This window comes from Antechinus flavipes, chromosome 6 (assembly GCF_016432865.1).
Source record: "Antechinus flavipes isolate AdamAnt ecotype Samford, QLD, Australia chromosome 6, AdamAnt_v2, whole genome shotgun sequence".
Taxonomy (NCBI): Eukaryota; Metazoa; Chordata; class Mammalia; order Dasyuromorphia; family Dasyuridae; genus Antechinus; species Antechinus flavipes.
In genome coordinates this window covers 219,880,262-219,896,360 of record NC_067403.1, presented here as the reverse complement: position 1 = coordinate 219,896,360, position 16,099 = coordinate 219,880,262, and the positions used below count along the sequence as shown (strand labels likewise).

Here is a 16,099-nt window from a genome sequence, read left to right as displayed (position 1 = left end):
AAGAATTTGTTTTAGTTGAAAATAAAGAAAAGATGTACCATATAAATATATGATTACATTAAATTAATTAAATTAAAGATGAGTAAATGAGCATTAATAGCTGAGGTAGTTATGAAAGAATGTAGAATATGAAAACCCTACCATATCCATCTCTGTATGCAAAGAGAAATAAGTCATGGGTCTCAGTTTAAGTGATGGCATGGCAGTAGTAATAAGTGATAATAGAAATAGTAATATTGGTGGTGGTGATTCTGATGCTAAGAGTGATAGAAGGGACAGTGATAAAGATAATGGCAGTGGTGGAAGGGTTAATAGTGATAGTAGTTATGGTAGCAGTAGTAGTAGAGTAATAGTAGTACTAGTAGTAGTAATAATAACAGTACTTTTAGAAGTAGTAATAGGAGTAGCAGTAGTAATAATAACAGTACTTTTAGTAGTAGTAATAGGAGTAGTAGTAGTAATAATAACAGTACTTTTAGTAGTAGTAAATAGTAGTAGTAGTAGCAGTAGTAATAGTGATAGTACTACTACTACTAGTAGTAACAGTGGTAGTAATACTAGTAGCAATAATGGTGGTAGTAGTAGTAATAATACTAGTATCAATCGTAGTAGTAGTAATAATACTAATAGTAGTAGTAGTAGTAGTAGTACTAGTACTAGTAATAGTAATAGTAGTAGTAGTAGTAGTAATGGTAGATGATTAGTTATTGCCACAACATTTATAACATAATTAATAGAGCCTAATCATGGTTATTTCTGGTAAGATATACTGGAATAACTTTGTGGTAGACTGTTCACAGATATTCCATAGCAACTTTGTAATAAATTACTATTTCCCAGCCCTCAAGACAAGGGAGAAAAACAAAAAACACACTCACTGTAGCCTGCTGCTTTTCTGCTTTCTCAGCTGCCTCATTAAGTTGCTTTTGAAAGGCCTCCTGGAGAGACTTCATTTCTTCCCTAGTTTAGTACAAGGAAAAAAAAAAAAAAAGACATAATACAATTTCTTCAGTCCCTTCTGCCCATGAGGAAAGAGGTTTTTTTGTTTGTTGTTTACTTGGGTTTTGAAAATAGACAACTTAAATCATGTAGGGCCAACCTGAAGCATTCAGCATTCATCTAAGGGTCCCTTTAAAAAAGGTCTTTGTCTCTGGATGCAAATGCAAAAAGTAAATTGTATTTAAAAGAAATTGCCTTGCCATTATGTCTACCAAAGAATCCCACTGTGTAAAACATCTGTGAGCTGCATAATGGGTAGCAAATCAAATTAATATAATAATACGAACCAGCCAGCTAATTCCACTAAAAATATGGTAGGGTAGGAATATGCAAGTTATAGAAAGTTACTCCACATTTTCTGAGTGTGCGTATTTCCAACTTCTGTCAGTATCTCCTAAGTGATTTATCCTTGCTTAATATCATGCAAGCTATAATGCTTCAGAGGTCTGAGCTTTAATACAGTGTATTTCAGTAGAAGGGTGTGCTTAGGACTAAAAGATAGCCTCATTGTTTTGAAACAAAAAGGAACACACACACACACACACACACACACACACACACACACACACACAGAGAGAGAGAGAGAGATATTCACCATCAAGTATGCACTGGAGACTTAACAAGAACTATTCTTCAGCTTGTGAAAATGAAAACATTCTCAAAAATGCCAATGCTCCTTCTTGAATTTACGCATTTGTTATATGGTATCTTAAAATAAATGATTTCTAATCATACATTTTTCTAGATCCTTCAATTATTTTTGGTTTTCTTTTTAATCACCTAAGCCATGTTTATAAGAACAAGATCTGATTATCCCTGTACATATTTTTAAAAATTATTTTCCTGTCCAGTGGAAGTAATTTTTTCTAGACTTCCCTCTAATACACACTTCTACTATCCACCAAAAAAAAAAAAAAACTAAAAACAAAACAACAATAACAACAACAAAAACCTAAGACAGAGAAGTTTCTACTGAAAGAGATCTAGGAGATCTTTTCTAATTGCCTCACTTTATAGATGAGAAAAATGAGGCTCAGAGAGGGATTTTGCCAAAATAACAAACCTTATCAGTAGAAGATGAGAAATCAGAAATTTCTCTCAATGCCAATTTCACACATCATTCTGGTATTCTAGTAGACAAAAGAAGTTAACAGAAATAACAACTGATTTTCAAATGGAAGAGATACTCATAGGGACTAAGTAATTGTTTAAAAAAAAAAAAAAAAACATTAAATGTGTGAGTAGGTGTTTAATGGTTCCCTTCAGTCTAGATTTCCTTCACCTCACTCTGAGGACACTGGAGGCAGTTACTCTTCCCATCTCACCAATGCATCATCCTATTTACAACAAATAAATCACTGGTTATAATTTGCATCCTGTATAAAAGAAAGCTATATTATTAAGTATATTCCCTCGGGTCCCCACAATAGACTGAAAATAATGAAATTCCCCAAATTGTCCTGCTTGGTAGATATTAGTATCAAGATCTTTGGATGTTGTCTTCCCATTCTGAATGAGACTATCATAGTCCTCAAATGCTTGACTCCATTTACCCCACAAATGAACCTAAAATAGAGTTGACTTTTTGCCCTCACTTCTGTAGAATGTAAAATTTGAGGGTAGGATTTGTTTTTTTAACCTTTATATTTCCTCTTCCTTGTACATTCAAAAGGCATTCAATAAACTTTTATTAAATTGGATTGATTTGGTTTAAAAAAAAAAAACTGAATTATTGTTGAAATGTGGTGTCATGTAGGAAGAAAGCTAAAATTAAAACCAAGAGTTGACTGGATTAAAATTCTTTGTCTTACTCTTGGCATGTGATCAGGAAAAAGATACACCTTTGAAATTTCAGCATTTTCATCTGTAAAATGGAGGTATTAACACTTACTGACATTGTAGGGATAGAATGTCATAATATTTGTAAAAAAAAAAAAAAAAGTGCTTAACACAGCCTGGCATATAGTATATGTTATACAAATGCTTTTGATCTCCCAAAGCAAGGTAGAAACAATACATTGCCAATTTTATAGGGTCAAATAATATTGGATTTCTATTACATTTCATGTTGGCAGTTATATCTGTACTTATGATTACTAATAGTGAACAGTAAAAAACAATAAATTATAAAGTGACTAAAATGTCTTGGCCACTAAAAAGTTGTGTGACCTTGGACGAGTCATTTAACCACATTGTTTTTCTGTTTCCTCATCTTCAAAATGAAATGAATACTTGTACTCTCTATAACTCAAGGTTGATGATGTCAGTTCTTTTAAAAAGATTAAAAGAATTATGTAAATTATTGAAATGCATGTAGTAATGATGATGATGACAAAAATCTGTTACTCTTTTCTTGGAACACCTAACATAAATGTTCTGGCTTTGAATTTCTGTATACCTGTTAAATGTTTAATAACAGTCGATTTCTAGCACCCCAAACACCATTTATGAACAAGTTCTGTTTATCAGTTCAATTCCATCTATGCCTTTTTCAAATTTGAATTACTAGTGCTTTTACAAAACTAGTAGGTAAATCCATAATCATTTTATTAATTCTGTGACTGCTTTCCATGAACACAGCTCTAAGCTGAAAAGTGTCTCAGAAGCTTTCTAGTCCAACCCACGCATTTTACAGATGAGGTAACTGAGGCTGAGAGAAGTTATGTGAGTTGTTCAAAGTCACATATATAGAAAGCCTTAAAGCCAGGTCTTCTGACTATAAAGAAAATGCTAGCATTACTGAGCTAAATGAAACTTTGGGACATCAGAAGCAAATTTATTCCTTGGAAATATTGTATTTCTTGGGATTTTTAAAAATATATTTTTTTCATTTATTCATCCCCTGGGAAACTGTACTTTAAATGATGTTTTCTCACAATTGAGTTAACAAGATAAGATGTTACTTAGTGACTTGGGAGGAAAAAATAAGCATAAACAATTTACTAAATTCCCACCAGACTCATTCATGTTAATACATGTTACATTTATTGCTTTTTTATTTTGTTTTGGTTAGTCTTCAAATAGTAGACAAAATGCCCTCTTAATAGTTTCCTAACCAAACCCCCATGCTGCTGCTCATTATAGCTCCTGGAAATAAGCCCAAAGAACAGGTTGTCTATAGAATCCATAAAAGAGAAAAAGCAAAGGTAGATTACACGACCTGATTCCATTATTATTAGAGGCAAAAAGGCCTCCCTTGGTTGAGCTGTAAAGTTGAGGGCTGATCTTCTGAATCCCTCTCTTCTATTAAGGAATTTATATCAAACACACTTCTATACAGTTTTCCCTTCCTATGCCCTCAAAGCATCAGGATTTGGCATGTGATGGAGCCAATCATATAAATTCCCAAGAGCCAGTTGTCAAATTTTCAGTATGAATATTCACATGCAGAAAATCATCAAAAGCTACAAACTGGGGCTTAAATTGTTATATTATTGTTTACCATGAGTAAATATCAATAAAGCAGATCAAAAAAAATTAGCATGTTTTGTACATTTTTAAAAAAAGAGTTGGTTGTTTAAAATTACTGATACATGACTGCTCAGTTCTTTCATGCTGTATTAGACTGTCTTCTCCTGAAGTCAGCATTCAAGTCCTAGCTTGATCTGCAAGAATCTGGAAACTCACTGAATGGAAAAGTATATTGAAAGGGAGAGGAAGAGGCAGTGTCTAATTTATGGTTAGATGGGTGAATGGGTGAATGAATAGATGGATGTGTGGATGGAAGGGAGAGATGATGGTAAGGAGACAGGAGATCATTCTGAGTGGGATTTTTGCTAATGCGCCATTTTTGTCAGGTTCATCAACCAGAATTTTTGTTTGTTTTTCAGCAATATAGGTTAGTTTTGATCAGAAAACCATTTCTATTTAAGCAGACAAACCCCTACTCTGTATAGAGTCAAAGGAAGCTGCCTGGGCTACTGAGAGGCTGAGTGATACCTTAGGGAGGATGTTTCAGTTGGAAGACTTAAATACATATAGCTCTTCTAACATCAAAGTCAGCTTTTTTTTTTTTTTTTTTTTATAAAAACTGGTGACATTAAACACTTTTTTAGTGAAGGTCAAGTGTAAACTAAAGAGTGTTCTGTATTAAAAAAGGGGGAAGACAGTTTAACTGATGTTGGTAATTTCCAAAAGTGACTTTAAATTTTGAGTTGGCTAATCCTAGCTCCTTCTGGAGGTAGCCCAAGTTTGTCATCAATATGCAGATATAAATTTTTATTTTGTGTGATCATTTAAAATTCCAGTTAAAGTATTATGCTAATTGATAGTGACCAAATGGCATAATTTGTGGATAATTTTGTGGGAGACATTGTGGATAATTTTGACCAAACGGTCAGAGCTCTATTAACAATTTTAATACCTTAGGTAAAGAAGCAGTAGTTAGATCATGTTAAGCGATGGCAGAAATTTATAGGCAAAACTCCACATGAAGAGAAATCTCTTGCCCTTTAACTTCCCCAAATCTCCCAGATTCTAGGGCCATTTGTCCAAATTATCTTGTTTTTTTTTTTTTAGAATAAATGTATATACACACACACACACACACACACACACATACATATATACACATATATATTCAATTATCTATTTGTATATATAAATTTGCATATGTATATATAACATATATGTAACATTTGTGTGTAATATATAAATGTTATATATACATATATGTGTATGTGTATATATACATATATATATGTATATTGCATTTACTTGCACATATCTACACACCTTAGCTAGATTGTAAGCACTTTAAGAAAGTGTTTCATTTTAAAAAATCTCTTTATCCCCAGTATCTTGGACAATACATATCACAGATTGAGGGGATGTATAAATCGAGCTTCATTGCCTGAGACAGAGATATCAGGACAGTAATAGCAGCCAGTGTGGGAAGAGAATATGAGGTAGAATCTAGGGTGGCTTCTGACATGGAAAGACAAAAGACAATCCATCACAAAGCCGGAACAGGGACAGAGGTCAACTAGGATACAAAGAAAAAGAGTGACAACTTGCCTTTTTAATGAATTGCTCTTGTGAATAAGGTATTAAACTCATTTCTCTTGGCTGGAAAACTCTAAGTACTAAGGGTACTTTCTCCATTTTAGCACCTTGGTGCAAAGTTTTATTCTGTCCTAGATATAGCTGATGTTGCATAGTTAAAACAATGAGACAAATTAATACCTTTTCCCTTCTCAATCATGAATTTGCTATGAAGCATTCTAAAAGTCTCTAGTTTGAATGACTCGTGCAATGAATGACCTTCTATTCTCCAAGCTCTGTTGAAAAGATTTTATATCTAATTTATGTTCACAAGTTTAAAGTATTAAACAACATAATGGTAGAAAACAAAACACAGAATGTTCGCTCTAGGGATGTTACCTATAACAATAGGTCCCCCTCACAATGGATAATTTGGGTATGATTAAGTGCAGTGTGCTTTGAGAAACCCATTGCCATGTTCACCTCTTATTGCAGCCATTTATCAGGGTCTCTTTAACTAAAATGCTATGGAATTGCTTTTAAAATGTATTAAATGATGGGGTTGAACCACATTCAATAACTTTAATAGACTCTGCACAATCTAAATGCTTATCTTTAGTTAATCTTGCCAAGTTCTAGCTGCTAAATGAAGGATGGCATCTATCAGCTAACACTTCATGTGTAGCTGAAACAAAACAGCTTCTTCCATCCCTAACTGTCACTGTTGATAGTGTCTCTACAGAATTACCTCCTTTCACCTTGCCAACTCAAGCCTTAGCATAATGGATTGTCACAGTTTCAGAGTTGGGCTATTCAGGAGAGAATGACCAAAAGAGAAAAAAGAAAAGAAAACAAAAGGGGGAACTTACCTTTGTTTTTTGCCTAATTCCAGAAGCTTCTGAACATCACTCTTAGCTGATGCTTCATCATTTTTCAAAGACTGGTAAGGAAAAGCAAAGAAAAGAGTGGGGGAAGATCTTATCAGTAAGATTACAAAATGATGATTGATCCCTCCTTCCATAGAATACCAAATTTTGCTACAAATAGTAATGATTTAGCTAGTCAATTTGGACAAAAAGAATTTAGCCCATTTCCCCCAAAATTAAATGGTCTATAGGAACACTCATTAAATTCAAAAATTTCAATAAAGGATTCTAATAAAGTCATGCTGGTCTTAAATGGTTTTAAGAGTCTATTAAAGAAGTTAGCATGTAGGTGAGTTAAGGGTAGCTAGATGTGATGTAATTCTAGTAGAAATGAAGATTCATCTTCATAAATTCAAATGTAACCTCAAAAACTTACTGTATGATCCTAGACAAGTCATGTAATACTATTTGCCTCAGTTTAATCATTTGTAAAATATGCTGAAAAGGTAATAGAAAATCACCCCAGTATCTTTGCAAACAAAACCCCAATTGAAGAGTTGCATATGACTGGAAAAAATGACTGACTAACAAGAACAATAAAGTAAAGAGAAAGGATTTCCAAACTGGAGCACCCAAATGGATCAGAATGATAGAACTAGTGCTGCCGAAAACTTCAGTTATCTCAAAATAAAAGAACACAAACTGCCATCTCTTTCTTCTTTTTCTAGGCTGTTGCTTTGTCCACAGCTCTCAACATATATACCTGGTTTGCTTTACAAAAGAGAGGGGAAGGAAGGGAAGAATACAAATAGTGTCCCAGAAAACTAGCATCCTGAAATCAAAGCAGCCAAGAACATGATAATATTGGCCCCCTTAGATCATTATTCATCTCAATGAATCATGGAATATAAAACCCTAAGGATCCATACTCTATAAAGGAGACTGTATAATGCAGGGGAAAATTATTTGAATACTTCAAAGACAAGTGCAGGATTTCACCAATTATTTGGGGTTCCAGGAGAGTCACTTTTCCAAGAAACTCAACTACTTTGTCAAACCTCTTTTAATTTAAGATTTATATTCCATCTGTTTCCAGAGAGAAGTAAAATTGGCCAAATCATCCATCTAATATACAAGCAAAATCCAAGAAAAAAGTAAAAATACTTATGAGATGTCACCACAGATAGGACACAACACATGTACTGAACATAAACTTGCAGGAGACCTCCAGAGATCTTCATTTTAAGCCCATTGACTCTAAATTTTGAATTATTCTAACAAGATTAAAGGTGGCACAATGCACTAAATAGGGCACTGAATTGGAGGGTGAGGATCTGGATTCAAATTCAAGCTTTGTAACTTACTGTGTGACTTTGAATATTCCATTTATTTACTTCATATCTGTAGGATTTACTTTATTCTTTTTAAAGGATGGCTAGGTGGCCACTTTAATTAAAGTCTCTCCAATGTCTCTTTCTTCATCATTAAGGCTATGAACTTCTATCTCTCTAAGGAGGAGAAGCAATAGATTCAAAATTGGGAAGACAAAACTGTTAATTGACACATAGTAAAAGAGGAGAAGTGATAGCTAAAATGATTTCCAGATAGAAGGAGATTAAAAACAAAAAGAAAAACATAAAAATATAACTATATATTTTTTCTTAAATTCATATCATGTTGTAGCCTTGTATTGAAGAAAGCAAAGATTTCAATGCATGCCATGTGCTCCTAAGCACATATTGGATATAGATTCTAATACTTTAAATTAAGAAGTAACTTGAGAAGTAATCTAATCCCTTTCATCTTTATATTATAACACAATATAACTAATTGATTTTCATAATGATAGTCTCGGTTTAGGATAAGTCTGGGCCAGATCAAGTCTTTGCTATGATATGTTGTTGCTGTCCAGTTGTTTCAGTCATGTTCAATTCTTCATGACCCTATATGGAATTTTCTTGAAAAGGATACTAGAATGATTTGGCATATTTTTCTCCAGCTCATTTTATAGATGAGGGAACTGAGGCAAACAGGATTAAGTGATTTTTCCAAAGTAATAAAACCACTAAGTATCTAAAGCCAGATTTGAATTCAGAAAGATGAATTTTCGACTCCAGACCCCACACTCTATTCTCTACACCATCTAGCTTCCCTATGAGGGGAAATAGTAAATTATATTACTCAATATCATGAATGATCATTTTTATTTCAGAGTTTCCATATCCCCAATCCATCAGCCCTTCATTTTTTTTCCCTTAACTGCTTCTAGTGTTTATTCTATCAACCCCAATCTAGTCTTCTGCTTCAGGAACCTGTTCCTACTTGCCAATTCATCTACTTTCTCTTTGCTTCAAACAATCAAAATTTCCTGTGGTGAATTCCATTTCCTCAAGGCTTTGGTCTCTATTTAGTGAATCTGATATTTTAATTTATGCTATGGTAGTAATAGCAGGTTTTGGTTTATGCAAATCAATAGAATGTACATTCACTGGTTTTTCTTTTCTTTTCTTTTCTTTTTTTTTTAAATACAGAGTGCCTACACACCTATTAAGCAACAATTAATAAATACCCACTAAATTGAATTATATTTCCCCTCTCATAAAATAAAGTGTTTTAGCAGAAGAAAATCATCAAATGAATACATTTTGCATTGGATGTCTAGAGTTCTGAGGTTTCTGCTACGAACTCACCATGTTATTGTGAGTATATCAGTCTAATTTTCTCTATTAGTCCTTAAAGTCCTGCTGGAAGATATCACTGTCCACTTTTCTTGAAAAATATAAATTTCTAAAGTGTAAACTACATTCTTGACTGAACAGGAAGGGGAGAGGTCATATGGTAGGTTCCTCTGCATTCTGCACTTCCTTCTGAGACCAGTAAGCATTTTATTCCTGATGTTCAACAGAGTCATCAGAATCCTCAACAGATTCCTGTTCAAAGACTCTCAAGTTATAAATAATGGTTTCATAAGAACAATTCTCCTCCCTTCAGCTTTTTCTTGATTCAGTGATTTTGGTTTGTCAGAAAAATTTCAGACTCTGGGCCAGTGGGAATTTAAAATGTTCTTTTTTAGATAATTCCTGTATTCATTTTCTCTGCTGCTTATTATTGCTTTTGATTATTTTGTAATAGGAAAAACAGTGGAATCAAATTTGTCTTGGGAGCTGTGAGGGACTGATAGTTTTGCAAATCACAAAATTTTCTCATTCTATCCATTTGCTAAGTACAAATTCCCAGACTGACTATTCAAATGATATTTCCTTGCAAATCTCACACTTTAATAAATAACCTTTTGTTATATTCAAGAACAGGGTTTTTTTTTTTAATGCTAGCTAAAATTTAAATAAATTTGATTCCACAATAATTTTTTAAGTGACCTACTATGTGTAAAAATATACTCTATGAAAGCAACTGGGAATATAAAAACCAAATAACAAATAAAAATATCTATGCTATTATCAGAATAAATAGCATCTAATTTAGTGAATTGTCTGCTGCCACTGAGGGTATGAATATTAATCTTACCTGAAGATTAACTTTAATTCCATCAAGTTCCCTGGAAGTCTTTGACAGCTGTCGGAGAATATTGCTTCTTTCCTTGAACACTTCTTTCAGTTGTCTTTCCAGCTCTTCATAGCCCTGTCTTAACACAGAAAGAACAGGCATGAAATCCTCTCCTAATATTGCCTTGGTTGCATTGTGCTGATTTGGAATTAGAGGCTTAGTTCTGACAAATTTTCCATCATTTCAATGAAGCATCTAAATTCAGCTGTAATAGATGATTATTGTGTCAGTATATACACACAAACCTAGAAAACAACCTAAAATCCTCATTAAAAAGAAAGTAAAACAAAATCCAGAATTTTCTGAGAAGGTGAGGAAACTTAGAGATCCCCTATTTTGACCCCTATATTTTCAGCTGAGGAAACTGAGGTTGGTTCTATTCAATATCATACAAATTGAAAGTGGAAAAGTGGGATTTCACATACAGTTCTTCTGAAGGTAAAGCCAGTATTCAACTCACAGATCCAGTGAGGTGTGGTGGACAGAGCTCTGGAGTTGGCAATGGGAAGAATTAAATTTAAGTACTATATTTAAATGACAATGAAAAGCTTTGAGATCTTTATCACATCAGTTAAAGTCACTGAACCTTAGGGAACACTCTAAGATTATCAGTGATATCTATCACTATAACTATCCGTGATTGTTGCTTTCAATATGTCTTACTAGAGGAGTTTCCCCCAATTATAAAATAACTAGTGCTTGATTCATAGTTAATAATCTTTCTACATCTCCTCTCCCTCTTCCTCCATCCTGGGAAATGAAATAAGAAACTAGTTCATAAGTAAGACTTTTATTGATCCATTCATTTTTGTTAATGACTTTGTTCATTCATACATTTCTTTTTTTCAGAGAGGCAACATAACATAATGGATAGGAAGTTGGCTTTGAACCTGGAAGACTGTAATTTCTCAGTGCTTTTGAGCCAGTGGTATCAAATTCAAATAGGAAAAAAATTAAACCACACACAAGGATCCTTGTGGGTCTCATATTGACTTAGAAAACCACATGATATTATCACCTGTGGTCTATTGAATTTGTGAGCAGATAGGTGACACAGTATATATTATTCTGGGCTGAAGTCAGGAATTTTATGTTTTTGAGTTCAAATACAGGTTTAGACACTTAATAGCTGTATTACCCTTGACAAGTGCCTTAAGCTTGTTACCTAAAGTGAGTTGGAAAGGAAAAAGTAAACTATTCCAGTATCTTTATCAAGAAAACTCAAAATGGGATCACATAGAGTCAGTATTTCAAAAACAGCTACATAATTGTATATTTATTAATTTGTTAAATATTTCCTAAACTTTTACTCTGGTTTGAGCATCACTCTGGAATGAATGTTGTGCTCCAACTTCCTGGAGCAACATATCTGACACCTGTATTCTAGGAAATTGAGACTATGTTTCAGAGAAGATATGGTCCTTCTTGGGTAAGAGAATATTTCTTCACCTTGAAATTCTCCATACAAAGTAAATCAAAGAGCAAATTCCTAACCGTTTTTCTAAATAAATTTCTATTATATGTTCTATGATAAGTATATATTTTGCTTCATTTTCTGCATCTTTTTCTTTCTGACAGGCTGTGATCTTTTGGATCCTCTGTCCATTCAAATACATTGTTCTGTTCCTCTATTTCACAGACAGAGCCTATTATTTGCCTATTGAATCCTTTCCCTGGGAAGAAAAAAAGTCATACTTTCATAAATCTGAATAGTATGAGTAATTACAAAGTTTGAATGGCCTTTGAGCCAGACCAAAGAAAAGTAAAGAAGCTGTGTTTGCCACATGCAACATCTTTAGCATTATTAGCAAATGGTTTCTGTCCAGAATGAGTTTCTTTGATGATTCTTTCCTTCCTCAATTTTTTTATGCAGAAGGATGCTAAAACCTTCTGCCCTCATTCTTTCTCTTTCTTTGTGGTAAATGAGAATAGTTTCCTACAAAGGAAAATAACACTTCTATCTGACCTTGTAATTTACCCTGCCGAACAGTGCCTTAGCTGGCAATCAGACTGTTATTAATCTCCCCAGGTTTCTTCTTATCCTTACTGGCTGAACCAGGTAAGCAAGGGAAAGGTTCAAAACTGTGAGTTTTCTTTTTCTCTCTTTTTTCTTTGTTATTGAACTTATTCCACTTTTATGAATGTCTTCTTGCCCCATCTTCTTGTGTCCCCATATCTTAAATATATATTTTGCACACACACACACACATACACATACACACACACACGTTTAATGTACATATGAGAATTAACGATAGAGTGGGCAGGCTGGTTCAAATCCTACCTTTTCACTTAATTTTACCCCATTGAGCAAATCTTATTTGCCCTTTGTTTTAAAAAGAGAACCATGACATCAGGGAGGTGGTGCCATGAGATGTAAGTGAACTGGATTTAAGTGAGAGAAGGCTGCACCCAATTGCTAGATAGAGATCAGGAGAATTGGAGATAGCTCTGGTTGTAGAGGGAAATCTTGCTCTTTTTAACTTAAGATCTTTAACAGGTCTCAGTTTGACTGAAGCAACACTCAATCAATGATTAAGGCTAGATAAGAAATGAGGTGGAGAGAGAGCAAGAGAGAGAGAGGAAGGGAGGTAGGGAAAGAAGAAAGAGAAGAGAAGAGAAGAGAAGAGAAGAGAAGAGAAGAGAAGAGAAGAGAAGAGAAGAGAAGAGAAGAGAAGAGAAGAAGAGAAGAGAAAGAAAGAGAGAGAGAGAGAGAGAGATGATGATGATGATGATGATGATGATGACGACGACGACAACAACAACAACGAATGGATGTATGAATGAATGGATAGATAAGTAGATATAAATATATGTATATGTAGTTATAGATATAGGTAACTTAGAAGATTGGAGTACATATAGTTATAGATAAATATATATGAAAGGAAAAGAACTGCAGGATTTCTTTAACTTTACAATGATTCTCAACTCTAAAGGTTCATGTGGAACAGTTTTGCCTGACTTGCTGTAGAGTCTTCTGAGCTCATATTGGTCAGATCAGCCACAGTCAGACACCATTGCACTTGACTCCAATGTGGTGATATCATTTTGATTTTCTTCAAGAACAAAGAACAACAAACAACCAACAATGGATCAAGGAGGGTTTATTAAGTATCTGACAAATTAGCCATTTTGTGAAAGCACTGAAGCTACAGAGATAAAAATGAAGTCATTTCTGTCTTCAAGGAGCTTACATTCTCTAATTAATTTACTTAGACTATAAATATTGTAGTAGGTATAGTTCTTTGTTGGTAAAGGGGACATATTTACTGGGAGTTCTGTAAATCAATCAATAAATATCAATCAACATTTACTGCACCTCTACTATGTTCCAGATATAGTAATAAGCATTAGGGATATAAAAAGAAGCAAACGATTGACTGTCCACTATCCATTTATAATCTAATGGAGTGATTTCACTCTTTAAATGAATGAAAGCACTGATGGGACCAAAACAAAAATCAAATAAACCAAAACAAACCTCCCTTTCACAACCTGCAGAGTCTGCAATGCAATTTAGAATTCAGTTATGGAAGGTTTTGTATCTTTCTTCATCTAAGTGAGTGTTAACACATCTTATCTTTCCAATGAGAAGAAAAGATTCTTTAAATCCGGATGAACAGGTGTGTAATATGACCTGTAAATGGGTGGGGATCATATTGTTCAGTGCACTGAGCCTTCTTGCCATTAAAAGCAATGTATGTTGGTTCTCAATTGGAACAGTAAAAGTTTTAACTCTGGCTGCTGAAAATCAATGTTGCTTATCCTGGGGAAATTGTTTATTGTTTTCATTTCATTTCTGTGGTTGCTGGTTTTATCAAAATGTGTCACAAGAGCATATGAGATGATTCTGGATTTAAACCCCATAAAAATCAAGACTCCAGAGTATGCGCTTTACAAATCTCAAAAATATTTGCTTTTTTCATTAAACAAGTGCAATAGATGCAAAGCAGGATTAAAGATGTAGCCATTCCCAGAAGTACATAATTGTCTAAATCTCAAGGGTAGTTAAGAAATCACTCTTCAAAAGAAACAGCATAGTAACAGTGAGGATGTATTTATATTTCCCTTAATTTTCTCGTCTGTAAAACAGGAATTAAAAATAGCACCTAACTCCTAAATTATTATGAGGATCAAATGAGATAATAATTGCAAAATGCTTAACACAGAGCCTAACATATAGGAAAAGTGATGTAAATGTTAGCAGCATTATCTTTGTCATCATCATCATCTTCTTCCTTCTTTATCTTCCTTCATCTTCCTTCTTCTCCATCTCCTTTTTTTTTTCCTGTTTGATGATTGTCCCATCCTCCCATAAAATCAAAAAGAGGAGCTACCCTGTTCCCTCCAGGTATTCCTTTTAATATTCTATGAATGCCAAAAAAGAATGTAGACTGTCTATCTAAGTATCTCTTAGAACTTATTTTTGTGAGTCAACTGGTTTATTTCCTTTTGTACATTTCCTGAATGACACCTTTAATTTCACTTCTTAAACAAAAAATCATCATCAGGTTCTTTACAATAACATCTACTGGGAAAATCTCTGACTTCATTTTCCCTAATATATAGACTTTCTCTCTAAGCTTTTGAATTTTTCTAACCCTGAAGTTATATTTATGAGTCAGGAGATTTGGAGAGAAGGAGCTAAGTAGATCCAGGCTTCCATGAGATACCTGGCAGGCCTGAGTTCCTGAAGAAGGAGCTATAGCTTAAGCCCTACTACTGTTAGACAAAGAAAAGACACAATCCCCTTTATTCTCCTGCTCTAAGTAGATAAAGAATTATGAGTTTCTTTTCTAGGCCTGTTTTGTACAGAATAAACCAAAATTGTGAAACCTCGAACAATGGGGTTTCTTAAACAGTGACAGTTCAACAGGACCTTTCATATTTGTAATTCTGTTGCAGTAATAATGTGAGTGCATTTCCACTTTAATTCATGGGCTGATCCCCTCAGAGAAATTTCAATGTTGTGTTAGCGCATTCTGAAGGCAGGGCAGCTTAAAAATCAGCATGATCAAGCAGCACGAATGATAGAGAAGTTAATTCTGGGGTGCTTATATAAATAGGAAAAAGCAGGGTTTCCCTATTGACATTTAAACTAGCCTTAGTATCTCATATAAAACAGAAATTTATATTGTTGAAGGGCAAAAAGAAAGTATCTCACTGGTTCATGGCTCCAATAATCAGGATTTTCCTATTCTCTGCCTATGAATGAACTTACCAGTAATATGTTCATTACCTACAAAATATTACATATGTTAGTCCATGCTTCTGAATAGCCTCATGGCTGAAGCCAGATGACGACAAAGCCCTTTGGTGGTGGCTGAGCAAAAGTTATATCCAGGGTATTACTTGAAACTTCTATTATTTTTCCTCTACCACAAGATTACATGAATCCTTGACAGAGGTCAATGGACGTTGACACTTAGGTATATTAGGTCAAGGTAAATAGATATTTATATTTGTTGTGTTGCTTGCAATCTCGAATAGGATGTTGGGTAGAATTGTCTAGCAGAATTGTATTCAATAAATAGGCTCAATAAGTTGGGTAAATATTGCCTTGAATTTTTAGAAGAAAAATATCCATCTTTAAAAAATAGTCAAAGAAGCAAAAGAATAAATAGATCTCCTTCAGCTTGCCCAGGTTCTTCCCAAGTGTCAAATTGCTCTCATTTATTCATAGG

General features: G+C 33.9%; 1 protein-coding gene across 2 annotated transcripts in view; it reads right to left on the bottom strand.

Annotated features, from left to right (window-relative positions):
- The window catches only part of LUZP2 (leucine zipper protein 2), a 705,018-nt gene that overhangs the window by 401,150 nt on the left and 287,769 nt on the right, over positions 1–16,099 (bottom strand). The window contains exons 2-4 of one of the 2 annotated variants that reach the window (XM_051965657.1): positions 10,374–10,487; positions 6,852–6,922; positions 879–960 (exon numbers count right to left, since the gene is read on the bottom strand). In XM_051965657.1, coding sequence (XP_051821617.1) covers positions 879–953 — 75 coding nt within the window. In that variant the 5' untranslated portion in view covers positions 954–960; positions 6,852–6,922; positions 10,374–10,487. Of the gene's footprint in view, positions 1–878; positions 961–6,851; positions 6,923–10,373; positions 10,492–16,099 lie in introns of both variants that reach the window. The other variant, XM_051965656.1, reaches the window with a different exon arrangement.